The sequence below is a fragment of the Desmodus rotundus genome, chromosome X (assembly GCF_022682495.2).
Source record: "Desmodus rotundus isolate HL8 chromosome X, HLdesRot8A.1, whole genome shotgun sequence".
Taxonomy (NCBI): Eukaryota; Metazoa; Chordata; class Mammalia; order Chiroptera; family Phyllostomidae; genus Desmodus; species Desmodus rotundus.
Genome location: NC_071400.1, coordinates 67,141,110 through 67,156,028, shown reverse-complemented (window position 1 = coordinate 67,156,028; position 14,919 = coordinate 67,141,110). Strand labels below are relative to the sequence as shown.

Here is a 14,919-nt window from a genome sequence, read left to right as displayed (position 1 = left end):
TCCTTCACAAATACCCAATTGGCAAATATTGTATTAGTTTTCCATTGCTGTGTAACAAATTACCACAAACTTAGCAGCCTAAAACAACACCCATTTATTATCTCACAGTTCTGTATGTCAGAAGTCCAAGTGAGCTTGGCAGAGTTCTCTGCTTAATGGTCTCACAGACCCAAAGTCAAAGTGTTTGCCACACTGGACTCTTCTCTGGAGGCTCTCAGAAAGAATCTGTTTCCAGCCTTATTCAGGTTATTGGCAATTCAGTACCTTACAGTTGTAGCACTGAGATTCCCACTTCTTTGCTGGCTGACAGCCAGTGGTTGCTCTCCGCTTCTGGAGGCCAGCTGCATGCCTCACCACATGGGCCTCTTTGTCTTCAAAGCAATTAGGATGAGCCAAATGCTTGTCATAATTCCAGTTTCTCTGATGTCCTCTTCTGCCACCAGGAGGAGAAAACTCTTCATTTTTGAAGGGTTCATGAGCTTAATTAGATTAGGGTCACTTGGATTAGCTCCCTATTTTAGGGTCAACTGATTAGTAACCTCAATTATATTTATAAGATCCCTTTTGTCTCAAAATAATCATAGAGTTATATCATCATATTTATAGGTTCCACCTACATTTAAGGGGATAAGTTTATATCAGGGTGAGAGGAATATTGGGGGTCTGACTTACAATTCTGCCTACTGTAACCACTGTTGTACTGTCTTATTCATAAAAATCCCACTGGAATATCTCCATTGATGATCCCCTTTGGCAAATCTCCTCTTTCATAAATACCTACCCAGTGGCAAATCTTTCATTAATTAACCTGTTGGGGAAAAGATCACCTCATTCAAAAGTATCCATTAAAACATCTCCATTCATGAGTCCTCTTAACAAATCTTCCCACTGAGAAATAAAAAACATTGACATATCAACCATTGATTCCGGCTGTTAAAAAATCTTATTCATAAACACCCATGGGCATATTTCTTATTTATAGTCCCTTGTTGAAAAATCTCTTTTTATAAATAACCATTATAATACACATTCCATTGTTGCTTGTTCATTGGAAAATATCTATATATATATTTTTAGATTTTATTTATTTATTTTAGAGAGAGGGGAAAGGAAGGAGAAAGAGAGGGAGAGAAACATCAATGTGTGGTTGCCTTTTGCATGCCCCCTACTGGGGACCTGGCCTGCAACCCAGGCATGTGCCCTGACTGGGAATTGATCTGGTGACCCTTTGGTTTGCAGGCTGACACTGAATCCACTGAGCTACACCAGCCAGGGCAAATATCTATATTCTTCAAAACCCACCTTATGGTATAACCCATTTATAACCTTTGCTGATAAATGGCCTTATTTTTAAACACCTGCCTGTTGCCATATGTCCTATTGCCCAGGTCATTTTACAACTATATCCATCATAAATACCTCTGTTGATATATGTACCCCATTGGCAATACCTATTGTATATTTCCTCATTCATATACATCTATCAATGTATCACTGTTTGATAGTTCCACATTTACTGGGATATATACTCATAACTACCTTCCTTCCAGGTGTAACTCCATTGATGATCACTGGTGACAAATCTCTTTCTTCTTGAATATTCACCAAGGGTTAAGCTCTCATTGACAACTCAATTTATAAATCTCATATGCAAACACCTGCCCATTGGATTTTTTCACTTTGAAAATCCCAGTTGAACATACTCATAACTATTTAGCTACTAGAGAATACCTCTCATTGACAGTCTACATTGACATATATCCCCTTTCTTAAATACTTCTCACTATACCTCACACTGATGAACACTTAAGATACAAGTTCCCCATTCATAGATACAAGTTCACTGGCAAACTTATCTCAAATCCAGGTTACAATATTCCCTATTCATAAAATTACACTGACTTGAATATATCTTGTATTGAGACCTCCACTGACAAATCTCCACATTTATAAATTCCTGCCTGTGACCTTTTCCTGCCAAGATGGAGTCACAGGAACTAGATTTACCCTCATGCCTGGAATAAACAAAGAAAACAAAGATAGACAAAATACATTGGAAAAAATGGTTTTCAAGTCACTGGATGTCAGGCAATGAAGAACAGTGATCTCTGAGGAAAGGGAAACAAATGAAGTTAGCCCTATGATTGGTCCAGCATTATTTCCTTGAGAGGGATTTCAAGGCATTGGAAAGAGGGGGAACTGAGGAAGACACTGGTGAATTCCCTAAGCTGAGAAAGAACTGAAAGTCTAAGGAGAACAAGACAGCTAGAATTCACAGGACATGCTATCAGAGTGGAGAAAACTTCACAGAGAGACGACCCAGTTGATTTGCCTAGGTATTCTGTATCCTTGAGTATTCTGTAGAGTACTGATCAGCACATGTATGTGAGGAAACTAAAGGCAGGGAGAGAACCATCTGAAAGGATAAGAGCAAATGATATCTGATCCTCACACAGTACTGTTCTCAGTAGCCAGACTGGAAAAATAGGTCACTGGGTAGAGAATTCAGGAAGCTACTGTCTCAGTAGTGGGGGTTAATTAGATACATCTAAAAATTATATAAGCAAGACCTGTAAAAAATAAACTGTTTCCAAGTAACTTAGCTGTGTCCCAGAACAAAACTCAAGATAATTTATAGATATGAATAAATATCCAGCACCCAACAAAGTTAAATTCACAATGTCTGGCATTCAATCAAATATTACTAGACATGCAAAGAGGTAGGAAAACAGGACACATAATGAGAATAATCAAACAATCAACCAAGCCAAAACTGACACAAATGTTAGAATTAGTCAATTAGGATATTCAAAAAGTTACGATAAATGTATTCCACATGCTGAGAAAGTTAGTAGAAACATGGGAAATAAAGGGGGAAAACCCCAAATATAAGACTTCTACTTATGGGAAAATGGAGATGTACTTCTTCCCTATTCCTGCTGCTATGTACAACAAAAAACCCTGGAAATAATATTCATAGAACAAACAAGATGATTCTGAAAGGTGGAGTATAGAAGGCAGACTGGCTAGGGACCTTAGGACCCCAGAAAGAGCATATTGGTGAGTTTCATGGATTTTCCCTTCTTGCCTCATATACCTGAGACTATGCTGGAAAACCTGGCAACTTGGAATGTCAATGGACCCGTACAAAAAGCCTGTTTTCTCTAGTCAAAGAACCAGGAAATGGGCAGCCTAACAAGACTGTAAATTTATAGAAAATAGTTGCTTTATTGCATCTGAACAGTATAGAAAAAACATGTGGCCCAACTCCCACTCATATCAACACATGCCAAGTGAGTAGCTTATATTTTTACCTTCAACAGGCCCTAAAAGTCATGCCAAAGCCCTGTCAAGGTGGTGTCAGATGGAGCCAGGACTTTTGTCTCCACTGAGTGTTTATAAGCATATATTATATTTGTTCAACTACAGTTGTCTCCATTTCCCCCCACCACTCTCCCCTACCCCAGCCATCCCCACTCCCCACCTTTGTTCCTACCCCCCTTTGTTTCTTTCATGTGTCCTTTGTATGTATAAACCTTTTCCCCTTTCTGAAAACCCTTCCCCCTTTTCCTCCCATTATCTCCACCCACCCACCCACTCTAGTTATTGTCAGTTTGTTCTCAATTTCACTGTCTCTGGTTCTATTTTGCTTGCTTGTTTATTTTGTTGATTAGGTTCCACTTAAAGGTGAAATCATATGGTATTTGTCTTTCACTGCCTGGCTTATTTCACTTAGCATAATGCTCTCCAGTTCCATCCATGCTGTTGCGAAGTGGGACTCTAGTAATGTGCCAGTATCTTTTCAGTATTTTATTTTATTGTTTCATTTTGGGAAGAACACTTAGGAGATATAACCTCTTAACAAAAATTGAAAAGTATAGTATATTATTTTTGACTATAGGTACAGTGTTATATATGCAGTTTATATCTACCATACTATGATATGGTGTAACACTGGCATTGTTGCTAAGATTATATTTATATTGATGGTGTAATATCAGGAAATTGAGTTAAGGATTTTTCAGGATAGAATACTGATGGAAATGACTGGCTTGAGGAAGAAATGGATTTAGCTGATTATCAGCTAATGTCTATGCTAAATAATTCAGCACAAGTGTATCATGAAGTACAAATAGAGGTAGATCAAAGGGGAAGAGTTATCATTAGTATTAAAATATGAAAATGTATATAATGGTGTTATTGGGTCAATTAATTTTTTACTATTGCTGTGTGTCATATAAGTGCTATACAAAAACTAGATGCCCAGACAAATATATTTTGCTGTGAAAGAGCCTTGGCCAAAGGCTAAGGGTGGCATGTGTAGTAAAGTATTCAACCTTAACCAGAGAGACCTTGCCTTTGCCCTCAGCTTCTGGGAGGTAATCTCTAGGCCCCTGGAGTGTCATGCCTTGTAGGAATGCCTTTGTTTCCCTGGGGGCCTTGTGCCATCCAGACAGTATCTATGATTTAAGATGGGGGCTCAGAGCCACATCAACAACATGATGAAGGATGGGGGCTTTGGGTCATGAAACTTGGCCTCCTGAGGGTTGGAAACTGAACCCAGCCATGTGAACAGTCACCTGTGCTTACATAATGGAGCCCCATTAAAGGCTCTGGACACTACAGTTTTGGTGAGTTTCCCTGGCTGGCAGTACTCCACGCTATTGCAATCAATGCCTGGAGAGTAATGCTGTCTTGATTCTATGGGGAGATGATAAGTGGAAGCTCTGCGTTTGTTTACTGTCCTTGACTCTGCCCTATGTGCTTCATCCCTTGGCTCATTTTAATCTCTATTCTTTAGCTGTAATAAAATGTACCTATGAGTATAATAGCTTTCAGTGAGTTCTGTGAATCAATCTGGTAAATTATTGAACCTGAGGGTGGTATTGGAGAACCTTGAACTTGAACTTGCAATTGGTATTAGGAGGGAAGTTTTGTGTGGGGACTGTTTCTTCTAACTTCTGCACAAGATAAACATACAAATATCAATTGATTTTCAATATACTAGTAATTAGCAAGAAATTGAAATTAAAAACCAATACCACACAATAAAGTTGAAATAAGACAACACCAAGTAAAATAACATCAAAAATATAAAATACTTAGGGGATAATTTATCAGATGTGAAAGACCTATACACTGAAAATTACAAAATATTTCTGAGAGAAATCAAAAAATACTTAAAGTAATGGCAGGATATACCTTATTTATGGGTCAGAAAACTCAATATTGTTGAGATTTCAATTCTCTTCAAATTAATCTATAGATTCAAACCAGTCCCAAGAGGTAAACACAGTACTCGCCTCCTCACACAACCACATCAAAATTACAACTAAACTACAGAACAACCATCATTCAGGACTGCCAGAAATCTAGCTGAATGGAAGTCCAACAACTATGGAATTAAAGAAGAAACCACATAGAGACCAGTAGGAGGGGTAGAGAGACAGAATGATTTGGTCCCACACCCACGTGTGGCAGATAAAAGTCGAAAGGGATATCTCAGGAGCAAGGGGTCTCAGGCCCACACCAGACCACCCCAGCCAAAGGTTCCAGTACCAGGAAGAGAAGTCCCCATAACTTCTGGCTGTAAAAACCAGCAGATTGAGGCTGAGGCAGATGGAAACTTCTGAAGTCCTAGGCAGTTCCTGTTAAAGGGCCCATGCATGGACTTACTTGGACTCACTCCCTCTGAGCTCCAGTACAGTACATATCTAATAAAACGTCATTGTACATACATTTATTTTATGTGACATGTAATCACAAAAACATCTAATAATGGTAAGTAAGTTTAAGTAAGTAAGCTTACTTCATTTAAGTAAGTTTATGATTTTGTGTTGGGCAGCATTCATAGCCATTCTGGGCCACATGTGGCCTGTGGGCCATGGGTTGGACACCCCTGTGTTAGAGGGTCTCCTTCATGAAGAAGATCAAAAATATGAACAACAAAATGGCAATAAATACATATTTATCAACAATTAAACCTAAAAAACAAAATAAATGAACAAATGGAACAGAAACAGAGTCATAGATATAGAGAACATTTTGATGGTTGCCAGATGGGAGGGGATTAGGGGGATGGGCAAAAAAGGTGAAGGGATTATGAAATACAAATTGGTTGTTACAGACTAAGTCATGAAGATGTAAAGTACAGCATAGGGAAGGTAGTCAATAATAGTCTAGTAATTATGTATGGTGTCTGATGGGTGTGAGACTTATCAGGATGATCACTTATTAAGTTATGTAATGTCTAATCACTGAGGTGTACACCTGAAAGTAACACAATAATGTATGACAACTGTAACTGAAAATAAAAATGATTAAAAAACCAATCCCAATAAAAATCATGGTAGCTTTTTTGTTGTTGTTGAAATGGACAAACTTATTCTGCAATTCATATGGAAGTGTCAAGGACCTAGAATAGCCAAAATAACTGAAAAGGAGACTTTATTGAGGTATAATTTACATTCCATATTTAAATTGTACATTTCAATGATTTTTTTAAAAGAGTGTATTCTTTTTAATTCTTATTTATTTTTGTAAAGTTTTTTGTTTATTTTTAGAGAGGAGGAAGGGAGGGAGAGAGAGAAACATTGATGTGAGAGAAAAATCAATCAGTTGCCTCTCATACATGCCTCGACTGGGGAACAAACCCACAACCCAGGCATGTGCCCTCAGCAGGAATTGAAACAGTGGCCTTTGCTTTGTGGAATGATGCCCAATCCACTGAACCACACTAGTCAGGGCTGTTCTTTTTTCTTTTTAAATTTTTTAAATATGTTTTTTCAGGCTTTGGTAAGTTTTATTGGAGCAAAATTTCAACAAAAGGTGGCTTTTATTTATAGAATTTAATGTGCATGGGGACTGTCCAACCCACTTGGACACAAGTGAAGATAACCATTAAACCTGTGTGTGTGTATAATTTTAAAAATACTCACACGAGGACATGTTTCCATTGATGAGAGAGGGAGAGAGGGAGGGAGGGAGGGGGAGAGACAGAGAGAGAAAGTGAGAAACAACAATGTGAGAGAAAAATGTTGATTGATTGCCTCTTGCATGTACCCCAGTTGAGATCAAACGTGTAACCCAGGATGTGTCCTGACCGGGAATGGGGAATGGACCCACCAATCTTTTGGTGTATAGAACAATGCTCCAACCAACTGAACCACACCAGCCAGGGTTGTTTATATATTTTCTTATTTTCAATTTGCATACAAAAGTTGTGTTTGCTTCACATTCACATAAATGCCAATATTGTAAATGACAAACTCTTCCTTACCCAAACATTAATTAAATACAAAAACAGGTTAAAAAAACATATAACTTAGCCTCGGCTGGTGTGGCTCAGTGGATTGAGTGCTGGCCTGTGAACCAAAGGTTGCTGGTTTGATTCCCAGTCAGGGCACATGCCTGGGTTGCAGGACATGTCCCTAGTTAGGGGTATGTGAGAGGAAACTGATTGATGTATCTCTCTTGCACATCAATGTTTCTCTCCCTCTCTTTCTCCCTCCCTTCCCCTCTCTCTAAAAATAAATAAATAAAATATTTTTAAAAACATATAACTTAGATTGGTTTAATCTTGAAATGTAATCCAGTAAGACTAACAACTAAACATTTCATATCCTGCACCAAACAGTAAAATACTCAAAGGTCTTCAGGATCCTCTGACTGATTTACATCAATAAGAGCACCTATTTTTTATAGGTAGTAAAAACAATGTGTTAATCTGAAATTCAAATTTCAAGCTTCTGTTGGCCAGCCCTGTCAGGGGGATGCCACAAAACATCATCTTCTTTTGTAATTTCACTGTCATCAGTAATTTTCTTCACAGTCTTCTGTACATAGGCCTCTCTTCTGATCAGGCCATCATTTTTGTTATTGCTGTTGCTGGCATGTCTAAACTTCTGTCTGACCAAAACTGAAATTCTACAAACTCATGTCCAAACTTGCCCTTGTGTCCTAAATAGCAGTGCAGGTAGAAATTGCTGGCCATAGCCACTTTTGTTCCTAGAAAGCCTGCCAAAGGCTCAGCCCACTTGCCACTGGGTGCCTGGCAGTGGCATCCAAAAGTTTATTCTTAAGTATATAACAAGCTCTAAGACACTATTCTAGCTATAGGTGGCAACAGATGTTATGGCAGAGACTCCTTTAAACAGGAATGGCTTTAAGGATCGCCTCAATGGCCTTTATTAAATTTATTCAGTTGTGCAACCATTACCACAATCAAATTCCATAACATTTATATCACCCCGATAATATCCCTTGTACTAATTTACAGTTAATGACTGTTCTCATTCTTGCCTCCAGACAACCACTAATCTATTAATCTCTATAGATATGACTTTTCTGGACATTTCCTATAAATACAATGTACAAATACAATATTAGATCTTTTGTGTCTTGCTTCTTTCACTTAGTATAATACTTTTGAGGTTCACCCATGTTGTAGTATTTACAGGCATACCTGGGATATACTGTGGATTCAGTTCTAGGTTACTGTAATAAAGTGAGTACTGCAAAAAAGTGAGTCATAATCTTTCTGCTGACCTTGTCTTCAGTTTGTAAAAAAAAAAGCAAACCTGTGAAGTGCAATAAAACTAGGTATGCCTGAATTAGTATTTATTCCTTTTTATTGCCAAATATACTGCATTTTGTTTATCTACTCCCCAGTTGATGGATATTGGGATTGTCTCTACATTTTGCCTCATATGAATAATGCATTTATGAAAATTCAAGTGCAAGTGCTCATGTGACCACGTTACATATCTTTTGGGTACATATGTTTTTCCCCACCCAAGACATTTGAAAAATTTTGTCCAATATTGAATACTTTTACATTCCAGAGTATGAAGAACTAATCAATGCTAAATTTATAAATCCCTTTATTCAAAAAGTGAAACATAAGAGATTACAAATCATCTTCTGAGGTCCCTATTTCTACTCTTTACAGGAGCTTGAGAGCCCCTGCATGAGTCATGCAACCAAACAGGACTATTGTCGAAAGGTTTTATCAGAGTCTCCCTACACGTAAAATTGTGTATCAACTGTGGTAATGCAGTTATTTGGTTTGGGGGGATACTTGGCTTTGTTTGCATTCTGTTCACTTCACCTGTAGTCTGTCACATCTATTTCCCCACACACAATGATTGTGGCATCAGGCACTCCTCATCTCCACTATGAGCCATCTGATGCATACCTAGTTATAATTTCCAGCTGAAGGCTTTTTTTCAGTCATTGCTTTTATTAAGTTTTTCTCCACTATGAGTTTTCTGGTGTTTAATGAGATTTGATCTGTCAGTGAAGACCTTCTGACATTCTGTACAAGCATAGGGTTTCTTTCCTGTGTGAATTATCTGATGCATATTTAGTGTTGCTTTCTGGATGAAAGCTTTCCCACATTTACTGCATTCATAGTGTCTCTCTCCAGTATGAGATTTCTGATGGATGGTGAGACGTGATTTCCAAGTGAAGGTTTTTCCACAGTCACTGCATTTATAGGGTTTCTCTCTAGTATGGATTTTCTGGTGCGTTATGAGATTTGACCTGTCAGTGAAGGCTTTCCCACATTCAGTACATATATTGGGTTTCTCTCCTGTGTGAATTTTCTGATGCACACGGAGTTGTGACTTCTTAGTGAAGCATTTTCTACAGTCACTGCATTCATAAGGCTTCTCTCCAGTATGAATTCTATGATGTGCAATGAAATGTGATTTCTGGATGAAGGCCTTCCCACAGTCAGGACAAACATAGGGTTTCTCTCCCGTGTGGATTCTCTGATGCACGCTTAGTGTTGATTTCTGGATAAAGGCTTTCCCACATTCATTGCATTCATAGTGTCTCTCTCCAATATGAGATTTCTGATGTATTTTGAGGCGTGACTTCCATATGAAGGCTTTTCCGCAACCATTGCATTTATAGGGTTTCTCTCCAGTATGAGTTTTCTGGTGTTTAATGAGATTTGACTGGTCACTGAAAGCCTTCCCACATTCAGCACACATATGGGGTTTCTCTCCAGTATGAGTTTTTTGATGAGTAGTGAGGTTTGTCCTATGAGTAAAGACCTTCCCACATTCTGTACATATATAGGGCTTTTCTCCTGTGTGAATTCTTTGATGCACATGGAGTTGTGACTTCTTAGTGAATGACTTCCCGCAGTCACTGCATTCATAAGGCTTCTCTCCAGTATGAATTCTTTGATGTGTATTGAAATGTGATTTCTGGATGAAGGCCTTCCCACATTCAGTGCATACATAGGGTTTCTCTCCTGTGTGAATTCTCTGATGCATCCTAAGTGCTGATTTTCTTGTGAAGGCTTTCCCACACTCACTGCATGCATAGAGTTTCTCTCCAGTGTGAGTTTTCTGATGAATACTGAGGTCTGAATTTTGGGAGAAGCCCCTTCCACATTCACTGCATTCATAAGGTTTTTCTCCTGTATGAATTCTCATATGTCTAAAGAGATATGATCTGTGGAAAAAGGCTTTTCCACATTCACTGCATTTGTAGGGTTTCTGCCCACTATGAATTTTCTGATGTGTAATGAGGTTTGACTTGAGAGTAAAAGCCTTCCCACAATGAGTACATATACAGGACTTTTCTCTTGTATAAACACTCTGAGCTACATCAGTTTGGGGCTTCTGAGTGAAGACTTTATCACTTTTGTTGCATTCATGGGATTTTTCTCCAGAATTAATTCTCTGATGCACAAAGAGATCTGACTTCTGGGTGAAGCTCTTCACATACTCAGTACATACATAAAGTTTCCTCCTGGTGTGAATTTTCTGATGGTGGATGAGAGCTTGTTTGTGGCCAAGACGTTTTCCACATTGATTGTGTTCACAGGCATTTGCTCCTGTATTAGCATTGTCATTCTTAGTGCAGGAAGAGCTATGGGCAAAATTGTTGCCATTTCCAAAAATCTTATCAAGGCTCATTGTTGCATTGCTTTTATTATGATTATGTAAGTTTAAAGTATGCTTCAAACCCTTTCCAAATGTGTCATAGTTATGGAGTCTTTTAATTGAAGGAACAATCTTGGTACTCACATGAATTAGTTTTTCAGTGTTTTTACATTCATAGCCCTTCTCTCTAATGAATACTTTCACATGACTTAGAGGGTTATTTTGCTTTTCTTGATCTCTCTCTAGCTGGTCATTATCTTGCCACAATTCTAAAATGGAACGCAATGAATCTTCTATGGATTGACCAAATTTCTCACAGTGGAATAAAACTTCTCCAGAAATTCTCTGTTGTTGGGTTTGCCCAATATCTTCATCTAAAAAGAAAGAGGGAAAATGAAAATGACTCAAAGGATAATTAGCAGAGGATAGAGGGTACATGTAATTCAGACAAGATGAACACAGAGTCCATATGACAATAATGAAAATAGTGATAATGCAGTAATATAAAATTCTTCTAGAACACTCACTATATACAAAACAATTATATAATATTTGCAATGCAGTGGGCACTGTTCCAAGTGCTTTACACATAACAGCTCGTTTAATCCTCACTAAACTCTAAGAGGTAGCTATCACTATCAGTCATGTTTCACAGATGAGAAAACAAACACGAAGAAGTTATGTAACTTGTTGAAGATCAAATAGCCAAATAAGTGAGAGAGATGGGATCTGAACCCTGGGAATCCACATCCACTAGTAGAAGGTCTGGATAGTGAACAGAGTAACCAGAAGAAGAAACTAAAGTCTGTTAAAGGGAACCCTGGCATGCAAGAAATATTTCAGATTATACAAGGTCTGTCCAGAAGGTATCCAGCTATGTTGTATGAAAATTAGAGACATTTGTTGAACAAGATACAAGATACAAGAAACGTTGTACATAGGACAATGACGCCTTAGTCTCCTTCAAAGTAGGCACCTTGGGACCTCACATAGTTCTCCCAATTGCCATAAGCTGCCCCATCATATTTTCCTGAATCTCATAGAGGGTCTGAAATCTCTTCCATGTTAAAGGTGAATTCAGTTTTAGGAAAAGCCAGACGTCACAAAGCACCAAATCTGGGCTGTAGGGGGGCTGAGTCACCTGAGTGATTTGATGTTTTGGAAAAAAACTCTGCATGAGACCTGATGCATGAGCAGGCATGTTGTTGTGATCAGTTGCCCATAGCTGTGGCATTCTGAGTCATCCTAATAGTTTTCATAGAGGAATTTTCAAGCTTAAAGTGAAATATGATGCAGATTCATTGCTCTACTTGCTCAGTCATTTTGAATGTGATAGTCACACAGTACACATGCTCACTCAATGGTGTCTACCGCCCCCACTGACTAGTACAGTGAAGTCATAATTATTCACACATGTTCATTCTAGTCCACTCTCCTTGGCTGCCAGGTTACATCGATGTTGCACAAACCATTCTCGTTATATTAACAATGGCTGGACTTTTTCCGGACAGACTTCATATGCCCTTATTACATGTCAGCTCTAAAACCTTACTAATCTCTCTGCTTCTTGCTTTTCTCTCTGAACCATTATGAGCATCAGCATTAAACTTATGTGCACCAAACATCAATTCTTTTATATCTATAAGAAAAACTCTTAAGCACCAGCCATCTTGACAGACAAACAGTAAATAGGTATCTGTGCTCCACTTCTATAGCCAGCTGCAAGGTTTTTTTTTGGTCCCAGAAATATATGCTTTTAACAAGAGTAAAATAATAGAAGGAAAGCCATCTTTGGCAGAAACTTCAAGCCATCCATCAAAATCAATTTACCTCTTATTTTATAGTAACAGAATGTAGCTGGGCATTACATTGACCATCTTCACTTTGTTCTCACCGGTGGAGTATGAGAAGAAGTGATTGATATGTGCAACTTCCATGTCAGGCCTTAAGACAGTGGGCAAATCTTCTGTATTCCTCTTTTCCCTCCCCACTGGATGCAATAATGACCCAACATAAACCATGAAACTGACAACAATGCCCCAGGACTTGGCAGAACAATGATTTGGAACATAATCCATGAGTGATATGTCCGGATTAAGGTTGATTTGTTGAATGAACCCATTGACTTCAGAATTACCATATGAGAGGATATACATTTATGTTAAGCTTATTGTTTTACTCCTCTGTGCATATTCAAAGTGGATTGCCCGTGATATTCTAATTTCAGTACATCTCTAGGGAGGTTGTATCTGCTATGAATATATAAAGAAATATGGCACCACACACATTGATACTCTATCTGGCATAGTTTTGTGTTATAACAGAAAATATCAATACACAAAGACTGAAATTAACATATCATGCAGCTATCTTCCCTTTCCAAATATATTCTATGGTTCTTTGAATGCCTCTTAGCAGACACTTGAAAAATCCTTCCGAAAGAAAGTAAAATATCCTCTTCTATCTCCCAAAATTCAATGAATTTAAGCTTAAATTTACTAAATATTTTCCATGCTTCACTTTGAGAAACTGAAGAATAAGTGTGCCAGTTATCAATTTATTGCCTCTCAACTCCAAATTCATACTTCCTTGTCCCCTCTACAAAAATGGACCTGAGTCTCTTTAAGTATGTTTTTCCTTTGTCAGCTGGCATAATGATGAGCTTGGTCAGTGGAACGTAATGGAGAGACATCACAGGGGGAAGTGGTTTTGCTTCCTCATTCTAGTAGGCTCACTTAGCACACTCTTTCAGCAAGAGCAGTGTGAGTGGCTTTGCTAATATCTGGCTCATGATGCACATGCAACTTCCCCAGCATCCAGGTCTTGCAGTGTGGGTGGCTTCTCTAGAGTTCAGCTCCTGTCTGTAATGGGTGACTTCTCCAGCACCCAGCCCCTACAGTGCATTGCAGCCAGCAGCATCCAGCAGTTTACCTTGGCACCCTGCTCAGATGATTGGTAGTATAATACCTCCAGCAAGACACTTCCCCATGATTTGTGTTCTGCAATCCCAAAGGGAAGATTTCCAGCAAGTCCTGCCAGCATGGCACCACAGAAATTCTTCTGCCATGCTGTGAACCACAGTTGTGCCCTCACAACAAAGCCTGGATCTCATCCCTTGGAAGCAGGGGAGGCATTTGTTTGGGTGCTGCATCACAATGGTAGAGGTACTGGCTGTTCCTTATTCCTGCTATTCCTTTATTCTTTAGAGTTCTCTTTACTTTTACTAGCCACCTCTTGTTAGTCCAATCTCATTATAGCTAATAATTCTTTCTGTTAAACTTCCCTGTTCAAGTTAGTATGTGGTTTCTCTCTTCTGATCAGACCCTGAATTATACAATAGAAACAAGGTCTTAATTCTGGGAAATTTGTAACAACAGAGGTAAAAGCCTCAGTTATCACACAGTCTAAAATCCTGTGCTTTTTCTCTAAGTTCCCAGGAGATGGAGGAAGAGAAAAAGGAAAGAAGTAATGCTTCAGTATATGCTGAAGTAATTATGAGCCATTTCATGGAACAGTGATATCTGATCACAGGGTGAAAATGTATCATCTCAATAAACAGAGCACAGAATAGAGTAAGATTCAAGGAAGACAATAAATGTGCTAAACATGAAGAAAATGTTAAAAATGTAAAGCCAAAGAAACAATCAGCAAAATGAAGGTTTTTTGTTTTTTGTTTTTTGTTTTGTAATGGGAGAAAATATTTGCAAATCGTACATCTGATAAAAGGTTAATATCCAAAATATATAAAGAATTCACATAATGCAATAGCAAAACAAACCAACAAACATCACCCCTCCAATCCAAATTGATTTTAAAAAGGCCGGAGGAACTGAATAGAAAGTTTTCCAAGAAAACATACAGATGAACCACAGGTTCATGAAAAGGTGCCCAATACCACTGATCATCAGTGAAATTGAAACCATAATGGTATCACCTCACACCTGTTAGAATGGCTATCGTCAAAAGGACAAGAGATAACAAGTGGAAAAAAAGGAACAGAATTAAGACACATAGCAGA

At 38.3% G+C, this 14,919-nt stretch overlaps 1 protein-coding gene and 1 pseudogene across 1 annotated transcript in view; both read right to left on the bottom strand.

Annotated features, from left to right (window-relative positions):
- Nucleotides 1-4,781: 4,781 nt before the first annotated feature.
- LOC112322490 (protein mago nashi homolog pseudogene) lies at nt 4,782-8,409 on the bottom strand (annotated as a pseudogene).
- Nucleotides 8,410-8,865: 456 nt separating this feature from the next.
- ZNF41 (zinc finger protein 41) overlaps nt 8,866-14,919 on the bottom strand; it is a 37,834-nt gene continuing 31,780 nt past the window's right edge. Inside the window, exon 6 of the mRNA XM_045187546.2 lies at nt 8,866-11,275. Within this exon, the coding sequence (XP_045043481.2) occupies nt 9,228-11,275 (2,048 nt within the window). The 3' untranslated portion in view covers nt 8,866-9,227. The remainder of the gene's footprint in view (nt 11,276-14,919) is intronic.